Source organism: Gobio gobio, assembly GCF_949357685.1.
Source record: "Gobio gobio genome assembly, chromosome: 10".
In the NCBI taxonomy this organism is placed as follows: Eukaryota; Metazoa; Chordata; class Actinopteri; order Cypriniformes; family Gobionidae; genus Gobio; species Gobio gobio.
The window spans coordinates 20257524-20276028 of record NC_137116.1 but is presented as its reverse complement, the minus strand read 5'-3'; the positions used below and the strand labels follow the sequence as shown (position 1 = coordinate 20276028).

The following is an 18505-nucleotide window of genomic DNA, read 5'->3' as shown; positions in this document are numbered from 1 at the left end:
GGTTTTTTTGGTTGAACAAATGATTTATTATAACAAATTTGAAACTTGTTTGTTTAGTTTATTAAAATATCAATAAAACATGTCTAATCAAATAAATTCAATAAATGATTAGGAATTAGATTAACAACTTATTTTCATCATTAATTTATTAAAATGTTTAAGAATAATAAAGTGAATTTTTTTCTTTTTATGATTTGATACAAATATATTATCAAAAACATGGCAATCAAATAAAATGTAACAAACTTTTATTCTTTTATTTATTGGCAAAGTGCTGCAAAACAGAGATTTACTAAATTAAACCATGGATTAAAAAAGATATTCTTAAATAATGTTTAAATTATGTATTATTATTGTTACTATTATTTTGACAAGTACATTCTATTGTAGGCCTACATTAGTAATATATTTCTGTCATAATTTCTTTTAGTTAAACAAAACTTTTATTTTGACGCTGCATCACGTCTTGTCCGTCTCCATCTTTTTGTGATTTTTGCGCGTTTGTTCTCCCATCCTTTAATTCAATGCAGTCATTTCCGGAGCACGATTTTCCCCCTTTTTTATTACTTATTTATTTATTTTTACTCAGTAACCACCTCTGATTACAACACATTTAATTTTATTCAAAACAGGACACTGCAGATTTCAATTTATATGATTTTTACTTTATTGAATATGATATATGATTTTGAATTTATTTGACATATTTGAATAATTGAGCTTTCAGGATGTGACAGCAAACTTTGAATTTCATTTGCGACAGTTTGCGCGTCTGCTTGCTGAAGAAAGATGCTCAACTGTTCATCACTGGCGGGCCATATACGTGGCGCTGCGTGTTGCAGTAGCATTGTCATTTCTGGCTATCGGGAGACTGTAACACACTCTAAAATGTGTTTTGCTTTTGTTATACTGTTCTGTTCACTGCTCATTCTTTTGCCCTATTGCATTTAATCTACAGCACATATTTAGAGCCACTCCAGTGTAATCACATGACATTTTCCAGTAATAATGTAGGAAAACACGTTATACAAAAAACACATACAGGTTTTTACTTTACAAATAAAGTTTAGTTTTAATCCAACTGACACGTGTGTGCTGAGTGAGCGATCAGCAATCAAGCGCATTCAAAAGTGCTATCTCTCTCTCGCTCCCCTTCCGTCAAGTAACATAGTAATAGGTGCACCGCTTTACTTTCTTTGCTATTGGCATATCCGACTGAACTACACATTTTTCAGCGATGTCTGTGAGAAACGCTTGCGTCGATTCCACTGTGCCAATGTGGTATCGGTTGCATCCCTAGTTTTAAGTGCACATTTTTGAGTGCCTAATAGTTTGTTTAGATGTGTGGATGAATCTCTTACCCGAATTAGCGTAAAGATATCATCCATGTATGGCCGGATGTGGATCTTGACAAAGCACACAACCATCCCCATCTGCTGGAAAAGGAACTGAAGAAAAAAGATTTTAATTAGAGAAAGATGCACAGAGAAAGAAATGTCCGGATAGTTACAACCAAAACTTGATTGCAAAAAAAATCCAAAATCAGAAGTAGGCTACTGTACATGAAGCTGATTTGATATTCAAGGTATGGATTTTTTTCTTAACAAAATTAAATTTAATGATCAAATAATAAACTCTTAAATTCTCAAAATGGCAGCTCAATGAATAAAATGTTAAATGCAATTTAACTATATTATAAAATACACTGTATATGATATTTCATTATCAATCCAGTATAACCCAGTCAAAATTAAAACTATTTCAATGTCCAACTGATACATAAATTATTTCAACCATCTCAAACAATAAATAAAATGTTCAAACTAAATCAAAATAAAATGAGATGGGCATCAATCAAGGGCTATGGAGGGAGCTCGCCAACATGACTAGCCAGTGCAATTGCTTTTCAAAAGTTATCTATTTGCCCTGTCCCAAGTAAGGAAGACCAACTCACAATATTCCCGCATTGACAGGATTCATTAAGTAAGCCTCGCTGGTCTATGCTGCAGAAATTGCAAAGTTGTTCTCTATGAAGATCGAGTTACTAGTTACTTAATCTAGTTACTTATTCCATTTAGCCTATGCTTGCTGTCTATATGTCACAAGACACTTTCTGCATGGACCTTATATATAATCTAATTGGGCCACAATACAGTTACAATGCTTCTCAATCCACAAGTCGCCAACATACAGGGAGTGCAGAATTATTAGGCAAGTTGATTTTCTGAGCATATTTTTTTTCCAGGCACATTTGACCAATTCCAAACCACAGTAATCCTGATAACTACTATTGATTTACATTTACATTTAGTCATTTAGCAGACGCTTTTATCTAAAGCGACTTACAAATGAGAGCAATAGAAGCAACTACAACAGTCAGAGGCTACAGTATGCAAGTGCTGTAACAAGTCTCAGTTAATCTAACACAGAACACATAGGATTTTTTTTTTTTTTTTTTTTTTTTTTTTTTATAAATTAGACAGACAGAAAAATGTTAAGTGCTATTCTTGATTGGTCAGGTGCTGCTGGAAGAGATGCGTCTTTAGATGTTTTTTGAAAATGGCTACAGACTCGGCTGCTCGAATTGAGATAGGCAGGTCATTCCACCAGGTGGGGGCAGTCCAGGAAAAGGTCCGTGACAGTGATTTCATGCCTCTCTGGTATGGCACCACAAGGCGTCGTTCACTGGTAGAAAGCAAACTCCTGGAGGGTGTGTATGTCTGAACAAGCGAGTTAAGGTAAATTGGTGCAGAGCCAGTGGTTGCTTTGAAGGCGAGTACCAGTGCCTTGAATTTGATGCGAGCGGCTATTGGTAGCCAGTGGAGTCTGATGAAGAGAGGCGTGACGTGCGCCTTCTTCGGCTCGTTAAAGATCACCCTCGCCGCTGCATTCTGGATCAGTTGCAAGGGTTTGATAGTGCATGCCGGAAGGCCTGCTAGAAGAGCATTACAGTAGTCCAGTCTGGAGAGAACAAGAGCTTGGACCAAGAGTTGTGTGGTCTGCTCAGATAGGAAGGGTCTAATCTTCCTAATGTTGTATAATGCAAATCTGCAGGACCGGGTTGTTGCAGTAATGTGGTCAGTGAATTTTAGCTGATCATCGATCACAACTCCAAGATTCCTGGCTGTCCTGGACGGAGTTATGGTTGATGATCCTAGCTGAATGGAGAGATTGTGATGAGGTGCTGGGTTGGCTGAGACCACAAGCAGTTCAGTCTTTGCAAGGTTGAGTTGCAGGTGATGCTCCTTCATCCAGGCAGAAATGTCTGTTAGGCAGGCAGCAATACGAACACCAACCGTGGGATCATCTGGTTGAAATGAGAAGTAGAGTTGAGTGTCGTCTGCATAGCAGTGATAGGAAAAGCCATGTTTCTGAATGACCGATCCCAGTGATGACATGTAGATGGAGAAGAGAAGTGGTCCAAGCACTGAGCCCTGGGGAACACCAGTGGCTAGATGATGTGATTTAGACACTTCACCTCTCCATGACACCCTGAAGGACCTACCTGAGAGGTAAGACTTGAGCCACTGGAGAGCAGTTCCTGAGATGCCCATCTTCATGAGAGTTGACAGGAGGATTTAATAATGATTTAGTATTTAATAATGTATAAGTGATATATAATTGTTCATGAAGGCTGGAAATGAAAATCACCTTATATTCAGGTGTGCAGAATTATTAGGCATGTTTTCTTTTACAGATAAATTGAGCCAAAAAAGAGATTTAACTCAGACTGAAAAGTCAAAAAGTATTAAATGCCCATGAGAAGGATGCAATACTAATGCAATACTAGACATTGCAGTTAAGGCATGACCATTGGACAGTGAAATGCTCGTTGGGTCAGCAGGGTCAGACAAAAACATGTGGCGGAGAAAAGACACCTATTAACTGCAAAAGAATTAAGAATTAAGGTGAAGAATTAAGGGTGAAACCATCAGGAACCCTTTAGTCTCCAGCGCCACCATTTTCCAATGCTGCAACCTACCTGGAGTCTCCAGAAGTGCAAGGTGTCAGGATCTCAGAGACTTCAGTTAGGTAAAGAATCCTAAAAAATGACCCCCACTAGATAAGAATCACAAGCTGAAGTTTTGTAAAATACATGAAGAAGGTTTTTTTTATAGGCTTTATGGACAGATAGGTTGAGAGTGACTCTTGAAGGACCAGCACCACATCCTCTAGTACCACTGTTTGAAGAATTCATCTTCCAGAATCTGGCAGTACGTTTTGGGAGTTCATTTTTAGTCCATCTCTTCAAAACGGACTTCAGGATGGACTAAAATGAACTCCCAAAACGTACTGCCAGATTCTGGAAGATGAATTCTTCAAACAGTGGTACTAGAGGATGTGGTGCTGGTCCTTCAAGAGTCATTCTCAACCTATCTGTCCATAAAGCCTATAAAAAAAACCTTCTTCATGTATTTTACAAAACTTCAGCTTGTGATTCTTATCTAGTGGGGGTCATTTTTTAGGATTCTTTACCTAACTGAAGTCTCTGAGATCCTGACACCTTGCACTTCTGGAGACTCCAGGTAGGTTGCAGCTTTGGAAAATGGTGGCGCTGGAGACTAAAGGGTTCCTGATGTTTTCACCCTTAATTCTTCACCTTAATTCTTAATTATTTTGCAGTTAACAGGTGTCTTTTCTTCACCACATGTTTTTGTCTGACCCTGCTGACCCAACGAGCATTTCACTGTCCAATGGTCATGCCTTAACTGCAATGTCTAGTATTGCATTAGTATTGCATCCTTCTCATGGGCATTTAATACTTTTTGACTTTTCAGTCTGAGTTAAATCTCTTTTTTGGCTCAATTTATCTGTAAAAGAAAACATGCCTAATAATTCTGCACACCTGAATATAAGGTGATTTTCATTTCCAGCCTTCATGAACAATTATATATCACTTATACATTATTAAATACTAAATCAATAGGGTAACACTTTATAATAACTACACGCTTTGAAGCATTAGCTAAGCATTAGTAAATAGTTAATTCATCATTTATAAAGCATTAATAGACATTAATAGGCAGTTTATAAATACAGCTATAAATGCTTTATTCTTGATTTATAAACATATCTATAATGTGTTTAATAATTGTATTTTCATACTTTATAAATGGTCAATTTATCATCTCTAAATTAAGCATTACATTATTTACAAACCAGTTATTTAGGAGTTGTCAGTGGTTCATCAGATAATTTAAAAAGTGTAAGTAAAGGATTAATAAACTATTTAAATATGCATTTATACATCTTACTATTTAGACATATAGTAATAGTTACTCAGTGTGTTAATAAATGCTGTATTTCTACTGTAATTCATGATTAATTCAGGTAGTTATAAAACATTTACTTAGTTGTCAGTTAACTATTTCTGTGAGCTCATCTAAAGTGAGGACTATTTATGCCGCGTAAAGCTTTTACAAAGGAGATTTAAAGGCTCAGTTATCTTCTGAACAGAAAAAGGAAACAAACACAACACAGAGGAAAATAGCACATAGAAATCTGTATATCAAAATGCAAAATGGAAACTGTACAACTAGTAACTTAATATAAAATTAAAATTAAACCTCTTCAATGTCATAGAATATAATATTCCTGTAGACCACCAGAAAACATAACTGCAGTAATATTAAACTAAGCCTCTGCAATCTGATATAAAAAATACATTTCTGTAAAGTGTAAACATTGCTGAATAAAAATGTACCAGTGGATTACACTTAAGGAGCGCCAAAATACAACAAATAAAATTCAGATAAAACAATAATAATATATTACAATATTTTGCAGTGTCAAAACAGTACTGAGTTTAAAACATTAGAGAACAGCAGTGCAGAAGATAACTGAGCCTTTAAATCTCCTTTGTAAAAGTTTTACACAAATAAATATAAACATATATAGTATAAACATACATAAACATATATAGACATAAATAGTCCTTTAGATGAGCTCACAGAAATAGTTAAATGACAACTATGTTTTAGAACTACCTGAATTAATCATGAATTACTGATGAACCACTGACAACTCCTAAATAACTGGTTTGTAAATAATGTAATGCTTAATTTAGAAATGATAAAATGATAAATAATTTATAAAGTATGAAATTACAATCATTAAACACATTATAGATTTGCTTATAAATCAAGAATAACGCATTTATAAACTGCTTAGTAATGTCTATTAATGCTTTATAAATGATGAATTAACTACTTACTAATGCTTAACTAATACTTCATAGCGTGTAGTTATTATAAAGTGTTACCAATCAATAGTAGTTATTAGGATTACTGTGGTTTGGAATTGGTCAAATGTGCCTGGAAAAAAAATATGATCAGAAAATCAACGTGCCTAATAATTCTGCACTCCCTGTATACCATGATTTACTGTAGTAACTAGGGGTGTAAAGCTATATCATTAAACGATACACCGCAATATAAAAATGTGATATGTATCGTTGATGGAAACGATATAATTCGCGATAGAGTTGTTTTATCCAAGGCTCAACTTGTTGTAGTAGACCTATTTATAAGGTATAATTCACCCAAACACAAATTTACAAATGTAGGCTACCACAAATGTAAACTCTGTCATGTACTCACCAATATGTCATTTTTCGTTTAACTTCCAAACACAGATATTCTTTATGAAACCGGAGGGATATCAGTCCCTCCATTTAAACTCATTCCTCTCAAACTTAAAAGATCCAATAAATGTCATAAAGGCATTGTAAAAGCACTAATCGAGTGGTCTAATCCAAATCCAAGTCTTCTGAAGAGACACGAACGATGGTTTATGATGAACAGATTTACAACGATGCACATACTGTAGTAAACACAGACGTTCAAATGATTGCGTGACGTGCGAAAACAACATGAGAGTGAGAAAACGCAGAATTAAAATTCTTGCATGAGGTAAACATTTACAGTTTGAGAATTAGTCATTGACACGTTTTCTGATTAGAACTGTGATTGATTGCATTGATCATCTGAAGTGCACGTGCTGCCGGAACGGCACTCTTCAAAGTGAGAGCGCAAACATAATTTAAATCATCAGATCACATTTAGTTTTAATAGTATAATTATTCAAAGCATTTTAGATGGTTAATTCTTATATGTATAGTGCATTAATAGCAGTAGAGGCGGAACATAGCGAGCACAGAGAGAATGCTGCCTGCATTGAAAGCACGAGTAATGCGTGAGGGGAACATTTTAAGTTAGAGTTTCAGTGACATTATTACATTAAACGACTATATATAACGTTGAATATAATGTATAATAATGCAATGGGGGAATATTTGTGGGTCCTGATAATAATACACTAATAATAATAATAATAATAATAATAATAATAATAATAATAATAATAATAATAATAATAATAATAATAATAATAATATTATTTTATTAATAATAAAAAGTAAAAATAAAAAAACCCTCTTCTTTATTTTGGCTTTATTTTTGAATATTCATATTAAATTTTATTCTATTATTAATGTACACATACACGTATTAAAGGAGTAATGTAATACACAGTAATTGCAGTATTTTTGTATTATATTACTGCATTTGTATTATATACTAAATGGCTTCAGGTTACTGTTTTTCATAACAAAATACCAACGCAACAAAAAAGTTACAATTTTACCATGGTTGTGAGGTGCAATATGTGGTTTTAACTGTGGTTAACATGATCCAAATACTATGGAAGACCAATTTTTACACTATTAAATTTTTTTGTCAAAACAGATGCTACTGTTTTTGTTAATGAACATAAATTTACATTTACAAATCATAAGTTTGAGTGGGTGGCGGGTAGATGAGGTAGATTAACAGCTGTGTGTGTGTGTGTGTGTGTGTGTGTGTGTGTGTGTGTGTGTGTGTGTGTGTGTGTGTGTGTGTGTGTGTGTGTGTGTGTGTGGGCATGTTTTTGTGAAATATCAGGACACAAATGTGTATAATGACATGGGTATGACATAGGTATTACAAAAAGAGGGTGAAATATGAGGACGTTCCCCATGTCCTCACTTTTCAAAATGCATATAAATCATACAGAACAAGGTTTTTTTCACAGAAAGTGAACTGCACAGTCTCCTGTGAGGGCTAGGTATAGGGGCAGGGGCAGTGTAAGGGGATAGAAAATACGGTTTGTACGGTATAAAAACCATTACGCCTATGGAATGTCCTCACATTTCACAAAAACAAACATGTGTGTGTGTGTGTGTGTGTGTGTGTGTGTGTGTGTGTGTGTGTGTGTGTGTGTGTGTGTGTGTGTGTGTGTGTGTGTGTGTGTGTGTGTGTGTGTGTGTGTGTGTGTGTGTGTGTGTGTGTGTGTGTGTGTGTGTGTGTGTGTGTGTGTGTGGTCAAAATAATGATATTTAACTGTATTTTTGTCACAGTTTGTATTTCCCCAAATGAAGAAATGAAATTGCATTTGTATTTGATTTATCATCTGAGAAAAGGTTTTGAGAATTTTATTTATTATTGAGCATTTAAGAATAGTATTTATTATTGGAGAAGAGGTTAAGAATTTATAATTTTATCATGATAAAACTTCAGCTCAGTCGATTTGAATTAAATATTTTTTTTAAAGAAATGTTATTGATTAGCTTCACACATGTTTTTAAATCCTTCTGTTTTTTTGTGGTAAGTAACATTGTTATAAAAGCTGTTGTTTTATCTTAACCCGGAATATTACTTAAAAAAAAAGACAAGCCTCATTGATTGATTGTCAAAGACAATACACCACAGTAACAGAAGAACACGTTATGTATTGCAATGTGTTGGCAAAGCATCAACATATTTTTGCACTTCAGTGTGATCAATTTCTGGATTTCAATGTTCAATTTGAAATATTTTTTGTAGAAAGCATTACCTCATAAACAAAAGAGTGTCCAGAAAGATCAACAGAAACTCATTGCACTAAAAAAGCTTTACTATTTATATTTACAGAATTGTACCTCTCTGATGCTGGCATCACACACTCTGATGACGTTGAGAAAGGTGGGCATAACCTGGGGCAGGAACTGCACACATTTCAGGCCAAGCGATTTGAAAATGAAGGTGACGGCCTGCACCACCATGGTGTGGTGATTGGACAGCGATGGGTCACGCAGGATACGCATCAAAGTCACTATGGCAACTGCTGGGTAAAACTCATCTAGTGGCAGGTTGCCCATGTTGACCAGCATCTCACTGGTACTGTAGTCAGCTGTTGAGAGTAATAAGATTCAAAATGGTATATGTTAAAGTCAGGGTGGAGGCTGCAGGGGGTGTGGGTTAGTGACAAACTTTTTGCATAAAGAATATTAAGCGTTTCATGTGGGTGGTCACTTCAGAGCATGTTGGTTGCTTACCTTACATTTGCATTTAAATTGTGAAACTTGTGAAATCATAGCAGTTTATACTGAGGGTTAGGGTGTATACTGTATCTATGATATTCTGGGGCCAGGTTCCTGAAACACTCTTAAGAATAACATTCTTTACTCCTACTTTCATCTTATTTTCTAATTTAAGTTTAAAGTTAAGAATATTTTGTATTCCCAAATAATTTCTAATGAATATTCTCATCTTTTTAAAATATTGTTTGAAAAACAAAACTCAAAAAGAATTTAAATTCCTAAAACAAATATTTTTTTAAAATAAGCATTAATATATTAATATCCGCATTAAAATATTTACTTGTTTATGTTTATCATTTTATTGGGCCGTTTCAAATATTAAGCATTACAACATAACACTAACTACATATAATACATATTATTATACTAGGGATGAGAACAAGTACTCAAAAGTGACCAAAACGATCAATGATGTAAACAATGATCGGTCATGATTATGCATGACATGCTTTTTTTCTGAATTAGTAAGTCAGTAACGACTCTAAAAAACTCTGAAATAAAGTAAAAAAGGGGACAGTTTTTAATTTAATAATTAAAACAAAAAAATTGGCAGTATTAATCACATATGAGAGCACCCAAAAACAAAACGTGTTTACTCAGGCAGTTTTTTTCCCTTAACAGTTTTCAAATATGCTTATTGAATATTCTTCCCCAATGTTGACAGAACATTATACTACAACTGCAGTATATAGTACACTATATTTCTGTGCAAAGGTCTTCTGTGCTTTAGATTTTTCAACAAAAATGTTTTAAGAATTGTGAGATATAAATGTGCAATTCTGACTTTTCTTGCAATTGCAAGTTTCTATCTCGCAATACTGACATTTTTTTCTCAGAATTAAAAGACAAAATCAATTGTCACAAAAGATTAAAAAGTCACAATTATCTTTATTCTGTGGCTGAAACAAGGCATCACAAGGAAATATTAGTTTACATTTCCAAACAATAATTTTGCTATTAACTAAGATTTTTGTAAGCATAGGGAGTCAGACAACAGACAGAGTGGTCCACATAAAGATCTGATTTCACCAACATCAAGTCAGTCTGGGATTACATAAAGAGACTAAATTAATAAGAACAGGGAACATCTCCAAGACAATTTTCAGAAGTCAACCTGCAAAGATACCTTAAAAAGCTGTGTGCACAGGACAACGGTGGGATGTGTAGGGATAGCCGTAGGACTGTGAGGAAAATAACAAAACAAAAACAAAAACCCTCTATGGCTTACAATGGGGAGGAAAGAACTTCTAGGTAATAGCAGGTATTCCGAACAGGGGTTTGGTGGGTGTGGGCCCAGATGTTAAATTACTAATTACCCTTTAAAAGAACATTTAACAACTCCCAAAGGACATATATTTCTAATTACAAGATCTTTCTTTTCACTACCTTTTTGTTTGTTTTTCCCTTTTTTCCCCTTTTCGTTCTCTCATCTTCCATTATATTGCTGTTTGTCTATAGTGTTTTGTTGATATTTCTCAATATGTGCATTTTGTACAATTTCTGTATGTATTTTATGAATTAAATTTAAAAAAGCTGTGTTCAAGTGTACCATGGACAAAAGCTGTCTAAAAGGCAGAAGGTGGTCACACCAAATATCAATTTGACTTCGTTAATAGAAGTTAATTGATCAATTGATCTACTGAGAACATTATTTTTGAAAACATCCTCACATTATAATGATATCTTTTTCACAAGAGTTACAAGAGTTACACATATGTCTAATATGTTACATAGTACTGTAGCTTTGCAGGTAGATTTCTCCAATTGTCATGGATATGCTGCCAAAATTCTTATGGAATTATTCCGTCTCCGTTTTCTTCTGTCTATTAATGAGAGAGTTTTTTTAAATATTTGAATTGGAGAAATAAATGATTAGTAATGAAAGTCTTCTAAATAAGCTACTGACCAAAATTATTCAAGATCCTGATAGCCGTGTATAAACGTTCTTCCTGCACACCATTTACTGAGCTCACCTTCAGCTCATTAAACATCCCATTGCTCTGTTATAACAATAAGAGGTTCAGCAGGCAGTTCTCTGCCTATGAGAAGATTTTTCTTAAAGTTGGACTGGAGAAAAAGTACAGACCCAGACAGCTGCCCCAGACGTGACCTTTATCATAATGCATCACTCGAGAGATATCCACACATCCTGCTTCATGCTTCTTTATGAGATGAGGCCCTGCTGTTAAAACTATTTATTCTCTCTGCACAACAGGAGATGAAGCTCTAAGCTGGTGGATTCTGATACTCTGAAGAACGACTAATGAGGCCAGACACTAATGACCCACTCAGTCTTCAGTCTTTGCTCATTGAACCACAGAACAGTTTTAAGCCAATCATATCAAATGCCATGTGACTAGTACAGCTAAATGTATGACTCTAGAGCCAAAATAAAATGGCATCAGAACGAGCAGTCGCCAATGAAAATCAGGAAAACTTTAACCTTTTAAAAGTTCTACAAATTCATACAACTGCAAAAGTAGTTTGAGTTGAATTTGAATCTGAAAGAGCACGTGCTCCGTGGGCGTGGTCGCATTAGCGGATAATGATGTGGCTCGCGAAAGTCTGACATCTATCTGATAAAAAACGACAGTGTTATTTGAGTCTCTTTGGCACTGATAAGAAAAAAAGAGCCGATAAACCCTTGTCCCACAGACTTTCATTTTAAATATGTATACTCAGGGCTCAGCATTTTTTGAAGGGGCAAGTGAAAGAGAAATTAAAAAGTCTTAAATGTTGAATATGCTGTTATAACTTGTATTCAGGGTTCATTCCATTAACGTTCTGGATTGAGAAATAGTGGACATGTTGTACTTGGCCACTGTGTTCACAACAATGAGAGAACAAACGTCTTTATCTGATAACTGAGAACTGTTCGTTCTGATGTTTGGGCACATGCATATGAAATTTGGAAAATAATGATATGGGCGGAAAAGGAAATGGCGTTGCAATTTTATCTACTTTAATCATACCTTTTAAAATACATTATTGTACTCGGGCAGAGTTAGCCTGGGAAATCCCAGACTACTTCCGGCAAATTTAGATTTGCTCTGCAAGTAGTCTGGCAAAGAGCCTATTCAAACCCATTTCTAATCCGTCGAAATTGCGGCACCAATCAGAAATGCTGGGGTGGGCTTTACACGATGACAACAGCACAGCAACGCTGGTAAAGCAGATTTTGTACATAACATTCCAAAGATGGATGCCGCCGTGGAACATCACTCGTTCGAATCAGCGTCTGTTTTAAGCGCTTTAAACTTTTCCTTGTCGTTAAAACCTGAGCAAAGAACAACACTCGAAGCCTTCAAAATCTAAAAAGATGTTATCCAGTCGGTAAGACAGCGATTCGGCAAAAGTCTGATATACCAGCTTGCCCCTTTTGTGGCTAAACGAATGGGTCTTAGTGAGAGCCCTCTGGTAGTGTTAATGTTTCACAAAATATAGTTTTAAGTCCTTTTCAGGCGAGAATGTAGTTGTTTAAAGCTCAAATCTGTGGTTTATTTATAAAGAGAGCACCTTTTTGAAAATTTGATCTGCCGTTTTCGGGGTTGAGAGCTCCAGTGGATCAGCGGCGCTCAAAGCTCATTAACCCCGCCGAGAGCAGCCTTAACTCGGCCAGTCCTTCTGACATCTGCCGCTGGCTCTGATGTCTCTGTAGTGGTTAAACATAAGATATGATTCGTCTTGTGTAGATCTAACGGCTGATCTTTGCTCTCATTAATCTACAATTTGTTCCCTGACAGATCGTTTTGTCTGAGGGCAAAGTGAAATTTCATAACTTTATATTTTGAAGCTATTAAACTTTACTGTTGTAGTCTCCTAACGCTGAATTTGTTTGACTGAATTGCTTTATTTATTGTACAGCTTCTTATACCTTTTATAATGGCTATAGATCACACATAAACTGACATTTAACAAAAATGTAATGTCAAATGAAAAGAGGCCGGGTTTTTTTATATTTCGTTTTGTTATATACATGCATTGTAGATAATATGCATTGCCTGCACTACATTTGTGTGGCTATAATATGTTTAATATTTTTTTTTATGAAAATGAAAAGAGGCAGAGTGGTGTTTTATCATATATTTTGTTTTATTGTAGCCTAAAATATACAAATATATACTGAGTGATACTGTCAAGAACGCTGCTTGTCCATTAGCAGAGTAGGCGGACTAGTGTCCTCCCGTCCTCGGGAGTTCGTTCTCCGGAGTCAAACTTGGCAAGTCACGGACGCAAGACAGAAGTTCGCGTACGAAATGTGTCATAAAACACCACTGCCTCATTGCATTAAAAAAAAAATATCTTAAACATAATAGCCACACAAGTGTGGTTCAGGCAACACGTAGCTAGGCCTACATTGATTATCTTATATTATAATAAAACAAAGTATAAAACACCCTGCCTCTTTTCATTTACATTTAAAAAATAATGTATAAAACATTAATATGTGGTTTAGGTAAGGTGACCAGATTTCTGAAATGGAAACCGGGGACATTTCCTTTTTGAGAACACAAGTACAGACAAGAACGCATATTGAGAAATGGCCAGAGTCTCAGATGTTTCTCCGTCGCTCTGCATACGTCATCTCCTTCGTAGCTCTGATTGGTTTTAGGTCTATCCAATTGAGCCCAGAGGCATTTGAGCGACGTCCGTTGGTGACGCCTCTTTGGAAATGATTTGTCTATGAAGCTTTGCCAGACCATAACTCAGTTACTACTGAGAATGGTCTGGTTTTAACCAGGCTAGGTCAGAGTATGAAATCGCAAAAATTAAAAATAAATCAACAAAGAAAGTCACCAATAAAAGGATGAATGTGTGTACATATCTCTGTGAAAAGCCAAACAATCTGTGAGCACGCTACCCAAGAGTATTGGCTGGGTTTCTGGAAAGATAAAAATAAAATGAAGATGTGCTCTGTTTGTTCTGGAGAATGCGTGTTGGATGGGCGGCCTCTTCTATGCGTCTGTGATTAATTATGTTGATGTGAACTCACATTAGCGTGCTTAGAGCCCACTGTGTCTAGACAAACCTTTTTTCCTTTGAGAGCTACTTTTTAAAAAATGAAAGTCGCAGAGAGCTACTCATGTTATACAATACTTAAAACTCTTAAATAATGCATCATAATTCTCATATTAACAACTATCCAAACTGTTTTACACTTGAAAGAGTGTAGTAGTAGTAGTTCCAGTAGTCAGTACGGTCCATGTACTTTTTCGTTCATTCGATTTTCCTTATAGAAACGGGTATAAAAAAAAAAAAAGTTTCCTTTTTCGTTTTTTAAACATTAATTTTTCGTTTTTCGTTCAGAGGTGAAAAATGTATAAATGGTTTGAATATTAGATTTCTAGACGTGGGCGGGAATTATACGCCCCTTTCCAAGGTTATTATAGTTTTGCATTTTTAAATTATTTTTATTTTATTATGGTTTTCAATTTTGCTTTAAAATTCAGTTTAGTTTTAGTTAGTTTTATAAATTGTTTTGCTAGTTTTAGTTTAGTTTTTATTTTGTAAACACATTTCTATTTAGTTTTTATATATTTCGTTTCAGTTTTAGTAATTATAGTTTAGCAGAGTTACCAGAAAGCAGTGTAGAGATCAAATCAAGATTTTTAATTTCAGCAAAGTTAAATGTTTGCACAGATTAGAGTTCTTATGCAGACATCTTAATAATAAAAATAAAATAATGGAATACAGATTGTTTTATTTAATGCCATGTCAGCATCTAAGGCTATATTCATGGCAAAAAATAAATCATAGGCTATATATTCAATAAAACCAAGCAAACAAACACAACTTGTCATATTATACAAGATTTTTAAAATCAATTTATGATTAAAAAAAACGTTCATTTTACAGGTTATATCCACTGATCTATATAGAGAACTGCAGTTATATCCTCATCTGTAAATGTTACTAATTCACGCAAGTATTTCCATTTTGCATGAAAGAGCGTCCTGGTCCTGAAAGTAACTTCACTGAACGAGCGCCGGCGCAGTGAGCGCACGCATGCGCGTCAAACAGACAGAACGCTTTAGAGAGGGAGACAATTAATATTCAGTGCAAAAACGTTCATGTAGCTGCAAAATCTGCTTTACTCGCTAAATTTAGTTTTAAATGTCAACATGTAATTCAAGTATTTTATGAGAATAGTAACTGTAAAGGGATAACGGCGTGTAATTGAATATAAATGTAAGACGTTTCTACAGGATAAAGAAATGACAGTAACAGGTAATGTGTTCATAGAGAGAGAGAGAGTGTGTGTGTGTGTGTGTGTGTGTGTGTGTCCTGGAATTCCCTACGTTGTGGGGAAATGTCTCCACACGGATAATAATATTATTAGTAGTAAATGATTTGTAAAAACAATGATAACACCTTTGAGCCTGTCAATATTACAAACATAAAATCTCAAACACACAGTAGCAACCTGCGTCTCTCATCGTGTAACGTATGAAACGGCTTTCTAAAAGCAGTGAACTCAAGTTCAACATGAGTCTCGTTACCCTGTGTCATTTCCCATTTCACTGCCACGAACGCATTCTTTGTGAACAGCCGTTTAGGACTAGCGATGTGTGTTCACTGCTCGCGTTCCGTCACAGGACAGCGGTTAATCTCCTCAACTCACGCGCAGTAGCGCCATAAACAGACATTCCCTCAACCGCCACAAGTCAGATTTTCCGCCACAGAGAGCTTATTAATTACGAAAACGAATATTTCTTTTTGCTAATTATTATTTTATTTCAGTTAGTTTTTCAGTAAGAGTTGTTAGTTTCGTTTAGTTTTTCATTTATTATGATTATTTAATTTTATTTCAGTTTATGAAAATGTTTTTTGACCAATAGTTTTAGTCTTCGTTTCAGTTTTCGTTTACGAAAATAACCTTGCCCCTTTCTGCTGATTGGTCAGCCGAAGATCAAATTGTTCCATCATTAGTTCTTCCTCAGTACTGCACAGCAGAATATATAGTCCTGCGCTGCCACGGATTCTTAACGCATTTATTGCAGCTACATTTCATCTTTTATTCATAAAACAATCAGATTAATGAATGGCTCGACACAACCCGGCCGTCCCGGGGCAGAGCCTAGACAGGAGGCGTTTCTCAATGTCAAGGAAGGATCCTCAGATGCCAGAATTCCGAGGATGCTACGTCATCGACGTCCGTCGAAGGGCTGTTCCAATGTCGAGGATCCTTGGAATTTCAACCAAAGTTTGAGTCCTTCGTTCGAAAAATATGCTATATACAGGAAAGGATGCATACGAGTAGACTTCGCGGACTTAGCGTTCTCAAATCACCCACAATCCTATGCGCGCAGCTTTGCTATCTTGTTCAAAAAATACTAAATATCGGACGTTGGTGGAGTCGGAGCGTTAACGGGGCAATATGCTTTCAAGTGTAAGTATTTACGTTACCAAACATTTGTTATAAATATAAGTAAAGTATAAGTAAATATAAGTAAAGTTTTAAGTACAGTACAAATTACAAGCGTATTGATATTATACAAATTACGTTATTGATGGCTAACGGACCTTTTCACTGACGTAATGAGGCTGACGTGCACTTGCTAGCCTGTTCCATTTACGTGTTTTCCGAATGCTTAAGAGGAGCCTCGCCTAGCCTCTGAAGGAAGTGACTTGGAAGGACCAGTCCTGCAGAGGAAGGATCCTTGACATTGAGAAACACCTAGGGATTTCTCCTGTGTGGATATAAATTCACATACACTTCGCATCAGCTGGGTATGGCAGGATATATGATGGCTATCATCGCCTACCCTGCGGTTGCCCAGTAAAAATAAATAAATTAAGATTTAAATTAATTTAATTTAATTAGTTGAAAATTAAATAAACACTAATAAAAATAAATAGATTAAGATATAAATTAATATTAATAGTTGTAAATTAAATATTTTAAACTTTAGACTTGGGTATATTGGGCCTATTCATGCAAGAACTGTCATTCTGACTAACTGAAAACCGGAGAACAACAGTTCACACAGTTTCAATAGCCTAAATTGCTATGGGTTAATTAAACTGAATGAACTAAATAAGCAGATAAACGCTAACAGTCAAGCACAGACCATTAGGCCTATTGAAGTGTTCAGGAGATACGCAGCAGTTATAGCTACCTTTTGGTTTTGAGTTTATTGCATTAATAGTGAGAATTAATTGATGTCAAACAAAACGGTGCTTGTTATTTTCTCTAACAAGTAAACTTCCAAAGCACATCATGTGCGTTCTCTCCACGCTGTCCTGTGTCCCGCAGCTTTCACGCAGATTGTGAGAGTTGGTCATCCAAACAAAACAGGCCAAATATGTAGCTAATAACAGTTATTCAGGCCAAAATTAATGTGGTGGGGGCAATGAACACAATGTTTTTTGTATGTGTGTCTGTGTGCACAAAATCTCTCTGTTATAGGTTTCGCGCATATTTCACTCGTATAGTGAGCAGACAAGTCGCGATTGACGATCCGCACAGTGTGAGCACATAAACCGTGAGCTTTGGCTTTACATCGCATGCGATCTACCCGTACAGTGTGAGTAGATAACCTTGCTGAAATCGCACAGTGTATGCCCAGCTTTAAGCAACTTGCATATATCGAAACAGCTCTTCAATGCCATCGCTCAAATATAAAGAGTGGTGTTTAGTTGCAAGGTCTAAACACCACAGCACCTCAGCTCGCAATAGCGGTGGTGATAGGGCATAGCGTCTGCTGTCTGACGTCTGTCGCGCACCTGTTGATGAAGCTGCTAGGACTGTAACGTTAGGCTACTGGCAGTGGTTTGAATCGGGAGAGCAGTCGGGGTTGAGGGCAAAGCAGTGGAGGTTGAGATCGTTGATGCATCCGTAGCGCAGAACATTGATATGGGAAGCTGCTCGCTACGTCCGCGCATCCTAGCTTGGTGGCTGCTATACGATTACATATGCGATTTGACGCCATTCACCCCCACCCAGGTTATATTAATTGTCTTCTTGCAAACGTGGCAATAAGCCTCGCGGCTGTTGCAAACTACTGGCCTAAGCCAGTCTTTAAATCGTGAGTCCTCCAGCCAGAGGTCCGAAAACTTGCATTTCCCCATGCTTTAATTACTGAATGGAAGCGAGCTCGCGTACAT

General features: G+C 35.9%; 1 protein-coding gene across 1 annotated transcript in view; it reads right to left on the bottom strand.

Moving 5' to 3' along the window:
• The window catches only part of mtor (mechanistic target of rapamycin kinase), a 479149-nt gene that overhangs the window by 270590 nt on the left and 190054 nt on the right, over positions 1 to 18505 (bottom strand). Inside the window, exons 19-20 of the mRNA XM_079827620.1 lie at positions 8957 to 9207; positions 1362 to 1448 (exon numbers count right to left, since the gene is read on the bottom strand). Of these exons, the coding sequence (XP_079683746.1) occupies positions 1362 to 1448; positions 8957 to 9207 (338 nt within the window). The remainder of the gene's footprint in view (positions 1 to 1361; positions 1449 to 8956; positions 9208 to 18505) is intronic.